At 36.9% G+C, this 22,850-nt stretch overlaps 1 protein-coding gene across 11 annotated transcripts in view; it reads left to right on the forward strand.

Annotated features, from left to right (window-relative positions):
• LOC138741621 (PHD finger protein 21A-like) overlaps positions 1-22,850 on the forward strand; it is a 357,755-nt gene that overhangs the window by 273,093 nt on the left and 61,812 nt on the right. For all 11 annotated transcript variants that reach the window (XM_069895984.1, XM_069895999.1, XM_069896006.1 and 8 more), the window contains 4 exons: positions 13,348-13,443; positions 16,022-16,073; positions 18,690-18,769; positions 20,583-20,643. In XM_069895984.1, coding sequence (XP_069752085.1) covers positions 13,348-13,443; positions 16,022-16,073; positions 18,690-18,769; positions 20,583-20,643 — 289 coding nt within the window. The remainder of the gene's footprint in view (positions 1-13,347; positions 13,444-16,021; positions 16,074-18,689; positions 18,770-20,582; positions 20,644-22,850) is intronic.

The following is a 22,850-nucleotide window of genomic DNA, read 5'->3' on the forward strand; positions in this document are numbered from 1 at the left end:
GTTGCTGGTCTCTCTCTCTCTCTCTCTTTCTCTCTCTCTCTCTCTCTCTCTCTCTCTCTCTCTCTCTCTCCCCCCCCCCTCGCTTTCTCTCTCCTTCTGTGAGAGAAAAACCCTGTTTGACTCTCTCTGCTTGCCAAACCACATGACCCTCTTAGAACAGCTCCAGACAATCTGTGGCTCGGAGAAAATTTTTCATCTGTTGCCTTTTTGTAAACAACAATCCATTAGTGAAGTCTTTGAGCACTCTCCAAAGTTTTTGCAAAGTCTCTCGGCACCAGACTGTCTAGCATTAGCAGAGCTCCAGTATTTTAAATAAAATCTGTTTTAAAGTGTTTGTATGTGACTTGCTCTAATAAACCTTTCCATTTATCTCCCAAAAATATATCAATATACTCTGTCACACTTTCCCTGTTTAAAGAAATTTTAAATCTTGAGTTAAAATTCTGTTATAACTAAACTGTCTTTAAAATCACTAAAGAGATAATAATACACAATATATAACATGTTATAATAAAGTAACCCAATGTTGAGAGTATATTTTTCTGTACACGATCAATTTTAACATCTTGACAATCTGCTATCACATTATTTCTACCTCGGATAGAATTAATTTGCAGATTATATTCTTGAAATATTAAACTCCAGTTTAACAATCTTCTGTTTTTATTCTTGATGTTATTCAATAACACCAGAGGATTGTGGTCAGTAAATATCACAATTGGTTCATGAGAGGTACCAAGATGTACATCAAAATTCTGCAGAGTAAATATTATAGACAACAGTTTTTTCTCAATAGTGGAATAGTTCCTTTGATGAACATCAAAATTTTTTTGAAAAGTAGGCAACTGGATGGTCAATTTCATTATGTTTTTCTAATAGAATTTCACCTGATGCTCCCTCACTGGCATCCACTGCTAAAGAAAATGGTTTGTTAAAATCAGGAGATTTTAACACAGGGCAATGACATGGCATCTCCTTTAAAATTTCTAATGCTGTCTGACAAACTTTAGTCCACACAAATTTCTCCCCTTCAAAATATTGGTTAAAGGAAGAGCAACCTCAGCAAAATTTCCTATAATATCCTGCCATTCTTAAAAATCTTCTCACTGTGCTTTCTTGCCATTGGAAATGGGAAACTCAGAAATTGCATTCACCTTAGCTTGAATAGGTGCAACTTTGCCATGGCCAACTACATGACCTAAGTATGTTATAGTGGCATTTACAAATTGACTTTTTGCTAAACTAACAGTCAAGTTTGCTTTGGATAATCTTGCAAACAATTTATCCAATTCCCTTAGATGTTTTTTCCCTTGTGTCACTTTTTGTGACCAAGTCATCAATATAAGCATCTGTATGTGTTAACCCTTGGACTAACGAATTAATCATCCTTTGGAATGTTGCAGGGGCATTTTTCATGCCAAAAAGTAACACATTATACTCATATAAACCAAATGAGTACTCTCCCAGTTAAAGACACATACCAGTCTTTCTTTGGCTTGGCTTCGCGGACGAATATTTATGGAGGGGTAAATGTCCACGTCAGCTGCAGGCTCGTTTGTGGCTGACAAGTCCGATGTGGGACAGGCAGACACGGTTGCAGGGGAAAATTGGTTGGTTGGGGTTGGGTGTTGGGTTTTTCCTCCTTTGTCTTTTGTCAGTGAGGTGGGCTCTGTGGTCTTCTTCAAAGGAAGTTGCTGCCCGCCGAACTGTGAGGCGCCAAGATGCACGGTTTGAGGCGATATCAGCCCACTGGCGGTGGTCAATGTGGCAGGCACCAAGAGCTTTCTTTAGGCAGTCCTTGTACCTCTTCTTTGTTGCACCTCTGTCTCGGTGGCCAGTGGAGAGCTTGCCATATAGCACGATCTTGGGAAGGCGATGGTCCTCCATTCTGGACACGTGGCCCACCCAGCACAGTTGGATCTTCAGCAGCGTGGATTCGATGCTGTCGGCCTCTGCCATCTCGAGTACTTCGATGTTAGAGATGAAGTCGCTCCAATGAATGTTGAAGATGGAGCGGAGACAACGCTGGCGGAAGCTTTCTAAGAGCCGTAGGTGATGCCGGTAGAGGACCCATGATTCGGAGCCGAGCAGGAGTGTGGGTATGACAGCGGCTCTGTATACGCTAATCTTTGTGAGGTTTTTCAGTTGGTTGTTTTTCCAGACTCTTGTGTAGTCTTCCAAAGGCGCTATTTGCCTTGGTGAGTCTGTTGTCTATCTCGTTGTCGATCCTTGCATCCGATGAAATGGTGCAGCCGAGATAGGTAAACTGGTTGACTTTTTTTTTAAACTTTATTTAAAATTTTATGACATGAATAAAATAAAAATTACATTTAAAGAAATAATAAAAAATAAGATAATAAAAATTAGAATACTACATAATTAAACTACACAAATTAACCCCCCCAATAATTATAACACAACATTAATCATCTAATTTAAAATTAGTCCAACCCTTCCCCCCAAAATAAAGAGTGAAGAATTAATTAACAATGTTGTAAATAAAATAGAATAAACCCCACTTACAAAAAAAGGATAAAACTTAACAACAAAAAAAATTACTAACAACAAAAAAAATATCAATACTAAAATAATACCCTTAAACATATATTTAAATCAAACAAAATACATGTATTTAACAAATGAAATCCACTTTAAAACTAAGTTCAAATATTAAAATCATATATCAACCACATATCTGTTACACAAAAAATCATAATTAATAATACATAAATACAGAATTTCCATTAATACCAAGTTTCCTTTATAATTCATCGAGAGAACAAAAACATCCCTTAGAAAAACAATCAGATAAACTTTTTATTTCCTTCCCCTCCCCTTATATAAAAAAAAGAAAAAAGTTCAAACTCTTATAAAATTCTCCATATTCTTCATTTATAATATCGAAATTAACTTAATTTTATTAAACTCTTCTCCCTCAATATATTTGTACTTAATTTTCTTCTTTTTCTTCTTATCACTTTTCCCCTCATCTTCCTCTTCATCTAATTCAATATCCTCAATTTTTGACTTATTATCTTCTGTGACATCATCCTCTTAAAAAAGAAAGAAAAAAGAGAAAAAAAAAACCCAAAAAAGAGAAAAAAAGGAGAGAAAAAATCCCTCCTAATTCCCTCTCAATTACAATCAGAAAACAAAGAGTTAAAAAAAAATTATTAAAAAAAAAATAATAAAAAAAACCTTCACTTCTTAACCCAAAAATTAAAAAGAAAAAAAAACAGGTCGGAGGTCACAACTACCTCCTCCTGTTTAAACTGCCCAAAGCGGTAACTCCCCCAAAATATTGGGTGTGAGATAACTCACAGGTAGCTGATGACTTCTGGAAACTAGTGCCCACCCAGTTCCCTCTCCCAACTCCCATTTCATTAAACTATCATCATTATTTAAACTATTTAAACTCTTCTCAAAAAAAAAAGATAAAAGATTTATTTTTTTAAATCAACGATACCACTTCGGTCACCATTGCTTTCATTTCTTTTAAAAAACTGGATCCCACCTTACATCTCTACTCTCTTTGGAGACCTTGAAGGACTACATCGTTCCTGAAACTGCATGATTGGTAGAGACTGAGCAAAGTCCATAACCTCTTTAGGATTGTCAAAGAACTTTGGCTAATTTCCATCCTAAAAAATCTTCAGTACTGCAGAATTCCTGAATGTTGTCTTATGTCTTTTTTTCCACAACCGTTCTTTCACAGAATTAAATTCGCGTCGTTGAAACATAATTTCTTGACTCAAATCTTGATAGAAGAAAACAGGATTATTCTGAACCATCAAAGGAGATCTATTTTGCTGGGCATTTCTAATAGCCGTACGTAAAATTGTCTCTTTGTCACAATAGTTTAAACAACTGATCAAAACAGATCTTGGATTCTGTCCTGAAAAAGATTTTCTTCTTAAAACTCTATAAGCACGTTCCAGTATTAAACCTTCAGGGAATTTATCCTGTCCTAACACTCGTGGAATCCATTCAGTAAAAATTTTTCTTGGATCTGGTCCTTCTATGCCTTCTGGCAAACCAACAATTTTCACGTTGTTCCGTCTAGATTGATTCTCCAAATAATCAACCTTTTTTGCTAAATTTTTATTTTGGATCTGCAATGTTTCAATTATTCTATTTTCATCTTGCAGTTGATCCTGTGCATCGACTAAACCTTGATCACACATTTCAAATCTTTCAATGGTTTCAAGCTTAAAAGCTCCATTAATGACTTCCGCCATCGCATTAATCTTGGAAATAAACAGGTTCACAAAATTAGCTAAGTGACTCGATACAGAATATATCTTATCTTCAAGATCCTTAACAGACATTTCAACAGAAGTAGATTCAGGCATAATGGGGTCTTGCTGTTCCTTAGAGACCACGGGATCTTCTGTCCCCTTAATTTAGTATCTTTTCTAGCAGTTTGACTTCGTATAAAAATCCCTATCAAAGTCCCCCCAGCAATGCCAGGAGACTGAAGATCAGGGTTATCTTGAAGCCAAATCTCTTTAATCATCTTCACTGAATCGATGTCTGGAAAAACCGTTGTAATTGAAGATGCATTTTGCAGTGCCACCACTGTAGCAGTCGAATGACAGCTCTTTAACTCTCCAGCTGGTGGCACCCCAGCTGATTCAATCTGTCAAAATCACCCGTCCAGCCCTTTGTTCTGAAAGCTGTTGAGTGCGACCTTCAGAGAGCCTCACCGGCTTAAAACGGAGCTTCAATGCCGAACTCTGTATGTCTTCCTCTGGATCGATTCTACGCTGAGTCCTGGCTTCTTGTAAACAAGTAGGCTCAGACAATTTTGGAAAATGTAGTTTTTTAACAGTCTGTTGATGTTTTCTTTTACCTTTTTTTTGCATATAAACCATTAGGCACTAATCCAACACCTCTTATTATTTATGAACTTTTAAAAGAACTTTAACAGGCACTTAAAGACAAAACAATAAATCAGAGTCAGGAGAGGTCTGGAAGGCACGTCTGTTCCCTACGCCATCTTGCCGGTAAAGGACCCATGATTCGGAGCTGAACAGGAGTGAGGGTATGACAACGGCTCTGTATACGCTGATCTTTGTGTGTTTCTTCAGGTGGTTGTTTTTCCAGACTCTTTTGTGTAGTCTTCTAAAGACGCTATTTGCCTTGGCGAGTCTGTTGTCTATCTCTTTGTCGATCCTTGCATCAGATGAAATGGTGCAGCCGAGGTAGGTAAACTGGTTGACCGTTTTGAGTTTTGTGTGCCCGATGGAGATGTGGGGGGGATGGTAGTCATGGTGGGGAGCTGGCTGATGGAGGACCTCAGTTTTCTTCAGGCTGACTTCCAGGCCAAACATTTTGGCAGTTTCCGCAAAACAGGACGTCAAGCGCTGAAGAGCTGGCTCTGAATGGGCAACTAAAGCGGCATCGTCTGCAAAGAGTAGTTCACGGACAAGTTGCTCTTGTGTCTTGGTGTGAGCTTGCAGGCGCCTCAGATTGAAGAGACTGCCATCCGTGCGGTACCGGATGTAAACAGCGTCTTCATTGTTGAGGTCTTTCATGGCTTGGTTCAGCATCATGCTGAAGAAGATTGAAAAGAGGATTGGTGCGAGAACGCAGCCTTGCTTCTCGCCTTTGTTAATGGAGAAGGGTTCAGAGAGCTCATTGCTGTATCTGACCCGACCAGTAAACCTTCAACAAATCCAACTTAGTAAGAAATTTTACTTTGCCAATTTTATCAATACAGACATCTATTCTCAGAATAAGATAAGCATCTTTTTTAGTTACTGAATTAACCTTCCTGTAATCTGTACAGAACCTAACAGTTCCATCTGGTTTTGATACCAGAATACAAGGAGAATTCCAATCTGAGTTCAAAGGTCTAATAATATCATTTCTCAACATATATTCCACCTCCTGATTTTACTCTTCTGAATTTTTATTCTATATGGGTGTTTTATGGGACTTGCTTCTCCCACCTCCATATCATGATAAATCACTGATGTCCTTTTTGGCACATCAGGAAATACATTTGTATATTTCAAAATTAATTTTTTCAACTATATCTGTTCTTGTGTTGTAAGATGGCCTAATTTTTCATCAAAATTTTCCAAAATTGCTGAGTTAGACAGGCACACAGGAACCATGGTTTCTTTAAGGTTACCCTCATAAGATTCTGTTTCCATAATCTTATGATCCATAACTTCCTCAACCCTGTCAACAACTAACACTTCTGATACAGATCGTTCTCCACTACCCTTATCCTCATAATAAGGTCTCAATATATTTTGGTGACAAAACTGAGTTTTATTCCTTCAATCTGGAGTATTAAGAACATAGATAACATCTTTCAGTTTTGATTTATCTACATATGGTCCAGAAAATTTAGCTCTCAAAGGATTGTCATGTGTTGGAAACAAAATTAAAACTTTACTTCCTGTCTTAAAATTTTCACCTGAGCTTTCCTGTCAAATAAACGCTTCATTTTACCCTGAGCCATTTCTAAATTCTCTTGAGCCAAATCCACATTTTTTTTAAAACCTATCTTTAAATTTAGAAACATAATCCAACAAGTCCAACTGCACATCCTCATTAACGCACTGTTCTTTTATCAACAGTAAAGGTCCTCTAACCTGATGTCCAAGCACGGTTTCAAAAGGCCTGAAACCTAATGAATCCTGCACAGCTTCCCTTGATGCAAATAACAATAAATGATCTCTTTAGGTAATACAAAAACTGTGAAAAATCTTTCCAGAGCCTTCACCATCATTTTCACTTTAATATTTCTTAATGGTATAGCCTCTGGAAATCTCGACACTGTACACATAATTGTTAATAAGTACTGATTCGCAGACTTAGTTTTAGGCAGGAGACCTACACAATCCACAATAACCCTCGTGAAAAGTTCCCCAACAACAAGAATAGGTTTTAATGGAGGTGAGGCCCCTGGTTATGTTTCCCCACATCTTGCCAAAATGACATGTCCGGCACCAATTTACAACATCCTTCCTCAAACCAGGCCAGAAAAATTGTCTCAAAATCTTATTCGTGTTTTTTTTCACCCCAAGATGACCACCCAAAGGTGTGCTGTGGGCTAGATTTAAAATTTCATTCTGGTAATTTCTAGGAACAATCCCCTGATGAATCACCCCCCACTCTTCATTAGCAGGAATATCAAGAGCTCTCCATTTTCTCAACAACAATTCATCCTTAAAGTAATATCCACCAGCCATTTCTTGTTCTCAATCTCGTGTTCACTTACTGATTTATCCCTTAAATCACTAAGATCTGTATCTGTTTTCTGTTGCTGAATTAACTCTTTCCTTGACAAAGAGAATTCCTTCCTCCCACAATTAACCTGCTCTTTCAAAACTATTTCAGTAGCACTGGGCAATCCAGAAGTTCTGTCCTTTCCCAACTTACCTTACCATATTTTCTCTTAACAGTCTCCCCAGACCTAACTTCAGACTCCACATGAATCTTCTGAATAGGCTTAATAATCTGTTCCACACTAACTCCCTGAAAATAATTACTCTTCTGAAATGTATTTTTGCGAATTAGGGCAAATTCGTCTGCTAATCTCACCGTTTGCTGCCACGTCCCCACGTCTCTCTTGTCCAGGTATAATTTAATCTCATTTGGAACACACCTTTTAATTTCCTCAATTAATATTAATTTTCTCAATCTGTCAAAATCATTATTTATTCCTTTTGAGGAATCTATGCCAAAGTATAGATTTTCTCAGAGCAAAATCCATATAAATTTGATTCCACGTTTTCACCAAACTCCTATGTTTTTGTCTATATCCTTCTGGAACCAATTCATAAGCTTTCAATACTGTTTGTTTAACAGTATCACAATTTGCCACTTGCTCTGTAGTCAATTTGTGCTTTTCTTTTCAATATATTTTGGAGCATAAGAGGCTATTTTTCTTTTGGCCATCTTGAGCTCTTAGCAACCTTTTCAAAAAGATGAAAATATGTATCTATATTTACCTCATCAAAAGGAGGAACTAGATTTACTTCTCTACTAGCCAAAAACTTGTTCCCAAGAGTTACAGCCTCAATTCTCTTACTTCCTTCCATTTCAATTTTTATCTTCTCTAATTGAAACTGCCTGTCCCTTTCAATCTTTCCAAGTCATATTTTCTTTGTCTTTCTTTAACCTCCCTCCATTTTTCAGCTTCCTCAGCCTCATATATCCTCTGCTTTTCAGTTTGGTCTGCCTCCTATTGTCTCTGTTTCTCAGCCTCCAACATCCTCTGTTTTTCTCTTTCCTCTTCCACCCTCAGTTTCTCCAACTCCAATTGCAATTCAACAGATAAATCCTCTGGAAAATTTTCTTTGTCATTCTCAACAAATTTTCCCTCACCTATCTATTTCACTATAATCCTCTGTATTTGTATTTTCCTCATCTAATGCTTGACTTAAGTCATCTTTAGTGCCTTAGAAATAACCATCAGTTCCTCTTTTCTCTTGCCCTGAAGCTCTGGAGATGATGGTTGTGCCAAAAATGTATCAACATCCATTGCTGCTGTTGTTTCCACACACAAGCTTTAAATTAGCTTGAAAAAAACCCAATTAACTAATAAATCACAAAAACTCAAATTTTCAATCCGAAAGGTCAAGCCCCCATCAAATTTTACGAGCCCAAAGGACCCATAAACCCAGCTGATTTTGCTTGCTGTAACACTGTTGAACTGATCTCAGTCTGTCTCTCTCTCTCTCTCTCTCTCCCTCAGAGAGAAAAAGCCTGTTTGACTCTCTCTGCTTGCCAAACCACATGACCCTCTTAGAACAGCTCCAGACAATCTGCGGCTCGGACAAAATCTTTCATCTGTTGCCTTTTTGTAAACAACAATCCATTAATGAAGTCTCTTGGGCACTCTCCAAAGCTCTTGCAAAGGCTGTGAGGCTGATCTGTCTAGCATTAGCAGAACTCCAGTATTTCAAATAAGATCTGTTTTAAAGTGTTTCTATGTGACCTTTTCTAACAAACCTTTCCTAATTTATCTCCCAAAAGCATATCTATATACTCTTGTCACAGTCGGAGTCATAAAAAGTGACTGTAAAAATGAATGTGTTTTTAAATAAATGTAGGTTGTCTTCAGGAAGTAATCTCATGAATCTTGGCTGTTGAACATTTGGGACCATGATAGAGATCTGATTTTCATCACAATCAAATAGGTTTATTAAATTTAATTGGAGTTTCCATTATATATCTATTATTTACAGTACTTTTAAAATAATTTAATATGCTCCTTCCCCCTTCAAAATATCTCCCATCTGAAAAGAGCAGGTACCCATAATCTTCAAGATCTCTGTAATTGCTGCTTGTTAACCTGCATGCATGAGAAAGAGAAATGGGTTCTCTTCCTGAAATGGGATTTCTCTACAAACTTGTGGATAAAGAACCATTTGTTTATGTACTCAGTGACTAATCCTTTGGGAATTAAGGGCATAAAACTGTGTACTTGCTGAACAGTGGGGGACAGCATTTAAAAAAATTTGCAACTAAACTAGACATGTATACCTTTTGAGGTTTTTTTGGCCATAAATCATTTACATTTTTCAAATAAATCTAACATAACATAAGAAGCATGAGTTGGAACAAATGAAATGGCTTCTCAAACCTGTAACTTAATTAAGATCATGACCTTTCCAATTTTGACCTATACACTCTTTCACAAGGTGTTCCTTGGCTCCCCAATTGGTCAAGTAGCTGATGAATTTCATCTTGAATATGTTCATTGATTGACCCCCCCCACACACACACACACACACACACACACACACACACACACACACACACACACACACACACACACACACACACACACACACACACACACACCCACACACCCACACACACACACACCCACACAGAAAGTCCATCTCTCTTCAAAGATTCACAACCAGGTAAGAAAATAAATAGCTTTTCATTTTCATCTTAAATGGGTGATTCCCAAGTTTTAGATAACACCACAAGAGGAAATATCTTCTTAGCATCCACCCTGTTAATCTCCCTCATAATATTATAAGGGTGACACAGTGGTAAAATTGGTTGAGCCATTGCCTCTCAGCTCCAGTGACCCAGGTTAAATCCTGACTTCCAGTGCCTTTTATGTGGTGCATGCTCGTCTCCCTGTGACTACATGGGTTTCCTCTTGCATCCCAAGGATTTGAATTGGTAGGTTGCTGTAAAATTGTCCCCAGTGGAGAGGTGGAATCAGGAGTTGATGAAAATGTAGGGAGAATAAAATGTGATTGGTGTAAATGGGTGATTGATGGTCGACATGGATTCAGCAGGCTAAAGAGAACGTTTCAATGATTCTTTCAAAAGGATTGTCTTTGCTTTATAAAAATATAAATGAATAGTGACATTGTAAGTCTATGTATTGTGTAGTGATAAACGGCTTGAGCACATTGACCTATTTGACAGCTTGAACCAAGCACCATAAAATAAAAATAGTTGAAAAGAATTGCAGCATGAAAATAATGTTACGTTTAGTCAGGTTAGATTAGGGCTTCACATCAGAGAAAGCCACTTTATAAGAAACAGTTCCTTGAGTCTGATCCGCTATTAAATAAAACCAAAGCTGATCCTATGCCTCGTGTCTACAAAATTTCATTTCCTCCCTGGGTGCCTGAATATATTCGCTTTTGAATAAATCTAATACTGAGCACCCTCTGAGGCAGAGAATTCCAAAGATTAGAAAGCCATTTGTGTATAGAATCTTACTCATACCTCAGTCTTAAATAGCTGACACTATATTCTGAGATGGTGCTAACAATCTCTAGGTGGGAGGGAATAGTCCTATAATATTTGCTCTGCCATTCCCTATCAGAATTCCATGGGAATGTTTGTCATTTTTCCAAGTATGCGATGTTTATAGATTAATCCTCACCATCTTCATTTCTACAACAGCTCCTCCCAGAATTAAACATCAATGATTCTGTGTTTAAGACTGGATAACAATGTCAGTGGTGGGAAAACTATTGGAGAGGTTTCTTAGTGACAGGATTTACAGGTATTTAGAAAAGTATAATCTTCTCAGGAATGGTCAGCATGGCTTTACTCGTGGTGATGCCTCATGAGCATAATTAAATTTTCTGGTGGGGTGACAAAAAGAAATTGAAGTTAATATGGTGGATATGGTGTATCTGGATTTTAGTGAGACATTTGATAAAGTTTCCCATTTTAGGCTCATTCAAAAAGTCATGAGGCATTGGATCCAATGAAACTTGGTTGTATTAATTCGGAATTGGCTTGATAACAGTAGCCAGTGGGTGGTAATAGATGGAACACATTTAGGCTGGAGGTTGGTGTCTTGTGGGTGTTCCACAGGAATCTGTTCTGGAAACCCAATTCTTAGTGATTTTTATAAATGACTTGGATGAAGAATTGGAGGGGTGGGTCAGTAAACTTGCAGATAACACAAAGATTGGAGTTGTGCATAGTGCAAAAGGTTGTCCTAAATTACAATAGCATATAGACAGGATGTAGAATTTGATAGAGAAGATGCAAATAGAATACAATCCTGATCAGTATGAAGTGATGTACTTTGAACAGTTGAAATTGAAGGCAGAGTATGTGATTAATGACATGATACTTCACAATGTGGAGGAATAGAGGGATCTTGCATCCAAATCCATAGATCCCTCAAAGTTGCTGTGCAAGTTAATAGGGTGGTTAAGAAGACAAATGGTGTGCTGGCCATCAAGAGCCATGCGGTAATGTTTCAGCTCTATAAAACTCTGGTTAGACCTCATTTAAAGTATTGTGTTCAGTTTTGGTCACCTCATTGTCAGAAGGATGTGAAAGGTTTAAAGAAGGTGCAGAGGATGTTGCTTGGATTGGAGAACATGTCTTATGAACCAAGATTTGACCAAGCGAAGAGTTTTCTCTTTGGAGCAACGGGGTGAGAGGTGACTTAGTAGAACTATATAAGATTATGAGAGGCATAGAAAAGGTGGACAGCCAATAACTTTTTCCCAGGGTGACAATAGCAAATACCACTGGACATCTGTGTAAGGTAAAGGGAAAAATGTTTCGGGAACATGTCAGACGCAAGTTTTTTTTATGCAGAGAATGGTGGATGCCTGGAATAGTGATGGAGTTGGTTAAATAGGGACATTTAAAAGATTCTTGGGTAGGTACATGGATATGAGAAAAATAGAGGGTTATGGGCTGTGAGATTGCTAAGGATTAAATTTATGTGGAGTAAGTATAGAACCATTGAACACTACAGCACAGAAACAGGCACCTGTGGCCCTTCAAACCCTTCTAGTCTCTCCTGAACCATTTTTTTTTGCCTAGTCCCACTAACCTGAACCCAGTCCATAGCCTTCCAAACTTCTCCCATCCACATATCTGTCCAAATTTTTCTTAAATGTTAAAATTGAGCCTGTATAGCCTTTACATAGGTTGGCACATCATTGTGGGTCGAAGAATCCATACTGTGCTTTAATGTCATTCATAACAATACTGGATAATTCACCTTTTTGTCATAGTTTCCACAACTAACAATGACTAACAAATTATGAGGATGCCATGAGAATGTGATTTGAGTTCTGCTAATTGAGTGGATTTCAGCAATATTGATAATTTAAAAAATTTAAAATGTCAGGCACTGTCAGAAAATTTGCATTTTATTCTGAGCTTTTGGTGATTGTACGAATTATATTATGGTAATTTATTAGCCTCCATCCTCCCTAGACTTGAACCTTGGGTAGATCAGGAAAAGTCAATAAAGACCTGGTGTCTCTCTCTCCTTCTTTCTCCAAGTTCTCCTATAAAAAATTTTTGACTTTGTCACTGTTAAATTTTCAAAGTAGTTAGGGTATAATACAAATGTGATATTTAATGGGCATCAGGGGACAACATGATCACCCATTTTACAGGCTGCCTGCATTACAGGTGAAACTAATAACCTAATTTTGGAACCCTTCTTTGATTTTTAAATAATTGTGCTACATCAGGACTCCCCTGTAATTGTTATTGTTTTATTCTTTTGAACTTTCAGAAAAATAAGCCCTGTAACTATGTCACCTAATGAAATTAGATTTTGCCATTTATTAGAATCCTCTGAATTAACATTTAATCTGTATGAGATTTATTGTTTCATAAGTGCCTAATGATTTCCTACCAGTAGCAAGATGATCATTCAGAATGACTATGTCCTTGAATGTTTTAGGAACAATGTTGGCTCATCGCACAGAGGGTGTTTATACTCTTTGTTCTATCACTCTTCGAACTCGACGTCTGTTTATTTTAATTAATAGTAATTTAACTTGAGCTAATATTTAACAATACTTTTGGAATCTATGAAATATTCAGCTGGTTACTCTTATTTTTCAATGTCATAATTAGACCATTAAGCTTCAAGTTGAATTTGAAGGAAAGCAGAACGACGCCAGTCCTCCATCTCCAGGTCCACCTAAACCCAAGAAAGAGGAGAACCCAGAGGTATTGTAATTTTATGCTTGCTGGAAGCAAATGCCAGTTACTGGACTTGAAATTTAGATGAGGTTTATAATTAAATGATATGTTTTTTAATTCATTCCTTTGGTGTAATTAAAATTGTTGATAAGTTGCTTTGTATTATTTACTGTGGAACTTACAGTTTCAAGTGTAGGAGTTCTAAAGCTGGTTTGTGTTGCTTAAAAGGATGGTGGAAACAGATTCAGTATTAAATTTGACAAGGAAATTGAAAATACATTTTGAAAGGTAAATCTTTCAAGAAATGGGAAAAGATGCAGAATTATTTAAATAGTTCCTCCAAACAGCAACCAGCACATGTGCAGTACGATTCAGTGACTGGCACATCTCAGGCACCAAATAAAGTTGTGGTCCAGTCATATAAATGTTTTCTGTAAAGATCTTAATATTAAGCATTGTTTGAGCTGCAAGTGCATTAAAGTTAGAAAGTTGGGAGCTGATAGCCTGCCACTTTTTCACCTTTCATTAAATGCTATCCTTCTTAAGAAAATAATGGCAGCACTTGTGAAGCTGTGGCAGCCCTAGCACCTGGGTTAAATCCTGATTTATGGTATGCTACCTATGTGGAGCTTGAATACACTCACTGTGACTGCATTGGTTTTTTTCAGCAGCTGCAGTTTTCTCCCAGCCTAGAGACGTGAAAGTTTGTAAATTAATTTGGCATATTAAATTGGCCATAGTATAGGTGGATGATAATACTGTATAGGTAAAGTAGATTACAGTGAAAATAAAAGGTGGAATGAGCTATAGCCTATGACCTATGTCTTGAAAATATAGAACTAGTGTCCATTAGGAATTAGTTCCATGAGACTAAAGTGTTTGTGCTATAATAAAAAGGCAATAGCTAATGAGAAACAAAATTATTTTTCTTATACAAGCTTCTTGGGATTGCCTGTTAAAATCATTACCTCAGTCAATTTATTTAGGGAAGCTTGAATTTTAACTACAGTGCCAATGTAAGATTGCAAGCAACCTTGGTGATTCCTATCCTCATTGTGTCTAGTGTTGCAGAGCATGTTATTGGCATGCTTTAAGCAAAATTGAATATTACAGTTGATATAAAATGACAGATGGTCCTTCGTTTTTGACCAGTAACTTTGGTCATTCTTACTAATTAGAAAGATGATGCATTGTGTAGCACCTGGCATAACCATGTGACATGCCATTTGCTTTAGAATCAGTAATGTATACTGAAATGTACATTTTGGAACAAAATGAAATGTGGGTAATGTTACAAGATCAAAACAGCAACCACAAAGAAGGCATATCACACAGGGGTAAAGATGAACAATTACTTTATTAACAAAAATTCACCTTCAAACTTTAATTCAAAATCCCCCCCTTTTATAACGATGCCCACTGGTTACTATGCAAATCTCTATAACAGTGTAAAACTAATAAATTCCCCAGGCTAAATATAACATATGTAATTAAAGTCTAAGTTATATTTCCAACCAGCCCACAGAAAACCTTAGACACAAAACAAACGCAAAACACACAAGACTCACAAAACTTCGATCTAAACCGAAGCAAAGATCATAAACAAAATTCAGTTTGTTTGGTAAACTGAAACCAAAAGATCTTTGAGAGAGAGAGAGAGCACAAAATTCGAAGTTGACTTGTGTTGCTTGCAGAGAGAGGAACCACTGGCTTGGTCCGGATCCTTCTGGCTGCCTTCAGAATGTTCATCCCTTTTTGAAATCCCAACATTCTAAACTATCTTCCAGACCATGATTCATGCTCTGGGCCTTCTTCCACTCCACAGCACCATTTTCTGCATGTGCCCAGTCCGTCTCCCACTCTCTCAGCAGTCCACCTTCACCTTGGCTCTTAAAGGCAAACTGTCACTTTTTAACATAAAACCACACAACACATAGGCCACTATACAACACAGAACTCTCTAACAGTAATAACTTTGAAGCAGAAAGCTCCCACAAGTTCAATGATAACACTATGTGTAATTTTGTTAATTGCATTCTAATAATGTGGTTTAAACTTGTAAAAGAAATCTACAGCTGGAATCAATGATTTTCCTAAGGCATTTCATTTGGATTAATTTTCCAAGATCATTGTCAAGGTAAAGTTTTTGATTGTGATCCATCTTAAAATCCTCTTCGGTCTGTTTAATTTTTTGAAATGGATAGTTTTCTTTAGGTAAATTGGAAATTGACAATAGTTTTAGTATGAGATCTGATGAGATGCTATAATCTATGATGATTTAATTACTGAAGCAGTGCATATCTCATTAACCTTATGTTAGTGTATATAATAAATGAAAAAGTAGAGGAAGGAAATGAACTTCAATGTTGGTCTTTACTGTGAGCTAAAATTGAGGAAAATATTTCAAGTACATTATTATAATGAGACAACATGCAAAACAGAAAGCATTTTCACTGGACTTCCACCAAATAATTTAAAGTTTACTTCCTCTATCTCCAACTATAGAACCTTCAACAGATAGTTAAAACCTAGATTTTAGGAAACAATGAATAATAATCATTCAGAAATTATATACTTTAATGCTTATGTTTTTCATTTTGTACAGAAAGTTGCTTTCATGGTTTCTCTGGGGTTGGTTACCCATGATCACCTTGAAGGTGAGAATGTTTTTTGCTGCATTTCTGCTTTATATTTTGCAGTTGTGTTTGTACACACCATTTTCCAGAGCCTCTTGTAATGGCAATAAATATGTTATACTTGTGTCCTTTTATCTGATGATAGGTTACAGTGAATCATATCTATTTCCTTGAATTATGGGACCCAATTATCCCAATACAGAAAAAAGCAGATATTTAGAGGCATGAGCTTTATTTAAAATAAATAAGCAGCTTTATTGGTTAATGCATTTCAAGTTAAAACCGTGAATCAATAAGACCAGATGTGGTGTCGGCTTAGTATGAGGCTAACAGGTCTGAGTTGAGATAGCAATGTTTCCAATCAAGGCAGTATGCTGTAGTTAGATTCAGGACATCTAGGTGAGGCAAGAGTGCATGTGAGGAAAAGTTAGAGAAGCCACTTAAAAGTTTATCTTGGTTGCAAGTAGATCTTTGAGGGAAGGATTAGGCACATTACCAATGAAATTGTTTGAAAATCAAGTTGATATGCCTCTTGGGTAAGTTCCTAGCAGGCATCTGATGAAAATGGATCCAGAGCCATATAGAGTGATCACCTTTGGAGATGGGGAAGAAAGTGAACTTAGTTTCAAAGGAACTGAAATCATCCACCCAATTGAGTGGTTTAGCAAGGTACCACTGGCAATAATCCATTTGGGACACAATGTTTTAGACTTGTTTGCTTGGTCTAAAGTGAGTCTGTGATGAGCTAGAGATCAGTTGACAGTGCTTTTGACCATTATGGTATTTTATTGAAACAAATAAATTAGCATCTTTGTTATTTATGTTGCTTCCGCACAACTCCAGGTTCATTCCTGACTTTCAAGTCCCGTGTGGAATTTGCCTGTTCTTCCAATGACCACTTAGATTTCCTCCACAAATTCCTATTTCCTGCCACGTTTCAAAAACATTGAAGTTGGTTGGTTTATTGGCAATAGTAAATTCCCCAGAGAATAATCTGAGGTTATTTGTGGAGAATGAGGAGAAATATAAAATGGGATTACTTTAGGATTAATGTGGATGGATGCTTGGTGGTCAGCGCAGACTCAAGTTGGGCTTCAGATCCTATTTCCATATTGCGATGACAAATTCTATAATACAAAGACTGATTGCTTTTAAAGGCACAGTGTTCAATATTTAATAATAACACACTCATATTGATTTACAAGACCTTTGGTTAAAACTGTTAAATTGGACAAACCACTGTAGCACGCAAGTTGCCAGCATTAAAAAGTAAATTTGTATTGAAGTATGATCTTTTTCTTAAATTTCCACTCTATAGTTTACTGAAAAATCAGCACATTATGACTGTTTTAAAATATGACTTTTCGAATAAGGATGTGGAATTAATTTTAAGAAATATACTTTTGTCACGTGCCACTTGGCACCTACAAGTTAAAATGGTTGTTCGTAAATGGTTAGCACCTTATTTAAAATACTTTGTTCAAAAGTATTCATGAGTAACATTAAATAATTGAAAACATCTATAACAATTATACCAAATTACTTATATTTATTCATCATTTCATTTTCTTTGTACTGTATATTAAACATTTGTAAAATTAGTTTTATTGTATCTAAAATGACAGTTTTAAGAGCTCTCTTGAACACTGGTAAATGCATGTTTATTGGAAACTTGCAGTGATGATTAATTCAATCTTGAGACAGCCAGTTTTATGGTCAAAGCTAAAAGCTCACAGTAAATGCTGGAGGAACTCAGCCAGTCTCATAGTGTCCATTGGAGGTAAAGATATATTACCGGGGCTCAGGCCTGAAGTGTCATTAATATATCTTTACCTCCTTTGGACACTGAGAGACCTTCTGAGTTCCTCCAGCATTTACTGTGAGTTTTTATTACAGTTGCAGCATCTGCAGGCCTCTCTGTTTCATTCCTTATGGTCAAGGCTGTATCCCAGTATGAGATTTTTTAAAAACTAGAAAAATCATATAGAAACAAGATGTGCTGAGTGACCTATGCGTGTAAAACGTTGCGGTTTTTTTGTGTTGATACTCTATTTTTAACCAAATTTTAGTCCTTTTGGATTTTCTTTTTCTAAAAAAAACCCTGATTTTTTTTTTCAGTGTTCAAGTTTTATTTGGGGTGTGGAAGGAGGGAGAGAGAGAGATCCACTGGGGTACCATCTGCAGGGGAAAAAAATGACTCCATTCGTCATATTGCAAAGAGCAAATTGAAAATGAATGTTAAGGACAGTTTATTTTTTATACATTTGATGAAAATTAAAGGGCAAGGATTTAGTTTACTCAATCTAAGTGTCTGATAACTTGTGATATAGATTAGAAAGCACATTGAGCCTGTTGAAAGCAAGATGGAATGACATTCCTTGTGGATAACATTCAGTTCATTTGGACATAGGAGGAGAGAAAAAGGAGCTTTCAAGTCTACTTCACCACACAGTCATAATGACTGAACTTGTATTATAAAAGCAAGAGTAGATAGATGCTTAGAGAAAGTTTAATCAAAATTTTGCATGAATTGAGGAAGTCTAGGGGTTCAGACAAAAAAATTGTATTTTTAACTTCAGCCTCTATCTTTCAGTTATCCTTTTTGTCCTTTAACCGACAATTTCTGATTTTGCACAGAAATCCAAAGCAAGAGGCAAGAAAGGAAACGGCGAACAACTGCAAATCCAGTATATAGTGGGGCGATCTTTGAACCAGAGGTACAAGTCTAAAAAGTATCTTGTACTTCATCTGAACATTTAAGAAATGTTGCTTTCTCATGTAGTGATTTTTCTTAAAATAGCGAAATACTTAAATTATGAGTCTCATTAGCTTCATATTCAGATGAGAAAAATAATTAGGCAACCATGGAAATTCCTTTTACTAGTTTTAATCTGTATTTGATTGGTGGATTGAAGTTACACACTACTGTTACAAGTCCAGAGGACCCCAAAACCCAGCAGCAATAGATATGTGCCACAACAAAGGGTTACTTAAACAAAAGTTGCTTTTAATTATCTTTGACCATGAAAATAGAATCAAACTTTAACTTGTATCTATTGACTCACTTAACCCCCTAATTCTAAGTGCACATGTGTGTAATGTGTGTATAAGTTCAGCAAAGTTCTTTGGTTTACAGTCCAGTCTCACTGGTTGCAGGCAATTCTTGTACAGTTAACATTAATAAAGTTCACCAGGCTTTGGTGCTTAACGGATGAATGGTTACCATTCAGAAAGGTTCTTGTTGGTTTTCAGAGAGAGTTTTTCTTGTTCCAGGACATCCACAACTGATTCCTTTTTAATCAGCCACTCCAGTGTCTTGCTGATGATTCTTGCCCCCTTCGGGGTTCTCCAGATGATAACCTCTTTCTTTAATTTCACTAGAGAAAAGAATTTCTGTTTCTCCTGTTCTAAGGGAAACACCGGACTGCCAGTCCTCTCCTTTGACCAGGCCATCCTCCAAGCTTGCCAGCTTGTCCCTCTGGAACCGATGTCTCTCTCTCTCTCTCCCTCCAACTCTGAGAGCAAAGCCTGCTTTTTTTCTGCTCTCTGTCTGCATGATCACATGACCTTCCAGACAGTAAATGCTCTTTTCCAGACAAAGCTGCCACTGCCTGTTGTTACATTTGTTGCCTTTTTCAAATGACCGTCCATTATGAGTCTGAGCTCTCGTGCAAAAGCTCCTGAAAAAGCTCCTGCAAAGATTGTGTGTTTTAAAGTGTTTGCGTGTGACCTGCTCTAACAAACCTTTCCCAATTTTTCTCCCAAATACTCCGTCACACTACATTATTTAGGACACTAAACTGCCCATAATTCTTAAAATTTAGGAGAGATTCTGCAAGAAGTCATTTTTTTCCCAGTCTGCATTAATCTCAAAGCTTTTACTCCAATATTTTTCTAAACTAATACTTCCACAGTCAAAGAATAGATCAGCTCTGCAATCTAATCTTGCAGGCAATTTAAACTGTCTTCCATTCAGATTGTCATTAATCCTGATTATTAAGAAAAGATTTTTTTAAAGAAAGAGATTTTCCTGGCAGAGAATAATAAAAATGAAAAACTTATTTTGAGTATTAAATGGAAATAACTATCAAGGATGATTTCTAGATGAAATGACATAGACTTTTTGCTATCGATTAAGATTTGACTCTCAAAGTTTAATTTTTGTAAATAATTAAAAATTAATATTTTGAATATGCTTTCAATGGATGTTATTACATCCTATGTGTTAAGTTTTAGAATGCAATATTGTGTTTTCCTAAGCTATACATTATATTTTTAACAAGCATTTCTAAATTATAGTTTTGTGTTATTTTTGTATTACTTTCGGGAAATTAGTATATTATTACAGATGTTTGGATTTTTAAAATAGTAATAATTAAATTATTTTTGAGCTTTTGATGATTAATGGAAGTAAGAACAGTTGGGGTTAGAGAGAAGAACCTGCATTCCATAAGATGAATTATTTTAACCTGATTGCTGAGATTTACACTGTCTGCATGTATTTACTTGTTTTTTCACTTTGTAATACAGCGCAAAAAATCTGCAGTAACTTACTTGAACAGCCCTGTGCAGCCTGGGACACGGAGAAGAGGTAACCTTATATAAACAAATGAATATTTGGAGGTTCCATTATTCACTTTTGCCTTTTATTTACAGTTATTTGGCTTTATTAATGTAAATAATAAAAGAGATGCTACAGTTAGACCTGGAAAGTAGACTTGGTTTTGAGAACAATTCTAATGTAACAAAATTAATGGTGTTTTTATGTTTGACTGAAGGAAATGTTTCCTATAACGAGGTGACCAGAACTGAACACACTACTTCAAGTGTGGTCTCACAGGAGATTTGTAGAGTTTTAACATGACCTTCAACTCTTGAACTCAATCCATGCAGGTTGATAGGATAGCTATCTTATCAACCTGCGCGGCAACATTGTAAGATCTATGGATTTGGATGCTCTTTTCATCCACATTCTTAAGTAACTGACCATTAATCCTGTACTTAGTCTTCTGGTTGGACCTTCCAAACTGCATCACCTCACACTTATCCAGATTGAACTCGATCTGCCATTTTTCCGCTCAACTGTGTGTCCTGTCTATATCCTTTTGTAACCTACAACAACCTCCACAACTCCTCCAACCTTCGTATCAACAAACTTACTGACCCGTCCTTCCACTTCTTCATTGAGGTCTCATAAAGAGCAGAGGTCCCAGAACAGATGCCTGCAGAACTCCACAAGTCACTGACCTCCAGACAGAATACTTCCCATCCATTACAACTCTCTGCTTTCTGCATATAAGCCAATGTTCTGGGGAACCCATGCCTCATGACTTTCTAAATGAGTCTCTCATGGAGGAACCTTATCAAATGCCTCACTAAAATTCATATACAGTAAAATTTGCATTATCTGGTACCAAGGGGGATCGCGGATGCCGTAACTGCGAATTTTCCGGTTGACTGAGGTTCACTTTTACAATGCCAAACTAATAGACGCATTAAGAATACATTGTTTAAAAGACAGACAGTGCAAAATGTAAAGTAATTTGAAAGAAAAAAAATCAATACTGTAATCTTTAATTATGTAAAGTTCACTTTAATGAAGTAATTCCTGCAATTTACAAAATTTAAATTCGAACCCTGTTCGCTGGCACTGTAACATTGTTACGTTAGCTGCTACGCTAACCATGCCGCCATCATAATTAAACCCCCCCCTCCCCCCACCCGTCTCGTGCTGACAACCCAACTCACCTCCATGCCATTGTCCCAGTCAGGCCCTCAGTGCAACCCAACTCACCTCCTTGCTAACATCACGGTCAGGCCCTTGGCGCACCTTACTTTAAATTTGAACCCTGGTCGCTACCATACTGCTGCCATAATGAACCCCTCCCTCCTCCAAGTTTACAGATAAAGCCTTAATAATATACTAAATAAAGATAAAGACCCTTACCAGGCAGGGATAGTGAGACACTTCAGGAGAGTCACCTCAGCAGTGAGCGGCACTGGCCTGCTCTTCATCCAAGGCGACACCATTTTATTCAAATACTAGTTTTATTGAAACTTCATTCAAACAGCTGTTGTGGGCAGGTCATAACCGGGGTGTTCCACTGGGTGAATGTTTACTCCCAAGGGGTTGTGTGTTGCTTCAGAGAACATTTACAATTTTTTTTCCAAATATTTTTATTTTCATAGGCTTGCAAAATTCAAACAAACAGTATAATCTTTCAACATTCTTAGAAAATACAGAGTTTGTGTTTACCACCCCCGCCTCTTACCTCCCCAGCCTTACCCTACTGATAAAACAGTCAATTAAATTGTACAAATACAAATTCCAGTGGGGTCATAGAACCCTAGGGAAAAACACCTAGGGAAAAAAAACAACCAGGATGCCTAAATAACAAAGGCTAAATTAAAAGATATTAAAAGGAAAACATTCAAAACTAAACTAAAGAAACTCGTCACCTGCATCATGTCCCACTCTCTAGGTCACTTTTGTTTCCCTGCTAGGACGGATTGTTATTGTACCCCTATTTCGAAGGGGAAGGAACTAATCAATCTGTGTGTCAATATATTTCAAGGAAGTGTTTCTTCCTTAGATTGTATGTGATTTTCTCCATTTGTAACTCTGCATTTCCATATTCCATCCTGTAATATTTAGTCGGGAGTTGGGCTTCCACAAAACCGCTATACACTTCGTGGCTACCACCAAGGCAACCTTCACAAATGGAATTTGATCTTTGGTCAATCTAAAACTCATATCCCCAATATCTTCCAGAAGATTCCATTCCAGATCTATGGAAA

This window comes from Narcine bancroftii, chromosome 1 (assembly GCF_036971445.1).
Source record: "Narcine bancroftii isolate sNarBan1 chromosome 1, sNarBan1.hap1, whole genome shotgun sequence".
NCBI classification, from domain to species: Eukaryota; Metazoa; Chordata; class Chondrichthyes; order Torpediniformes; family Narcinidae; genus Narcine; species Narcine bancroftii.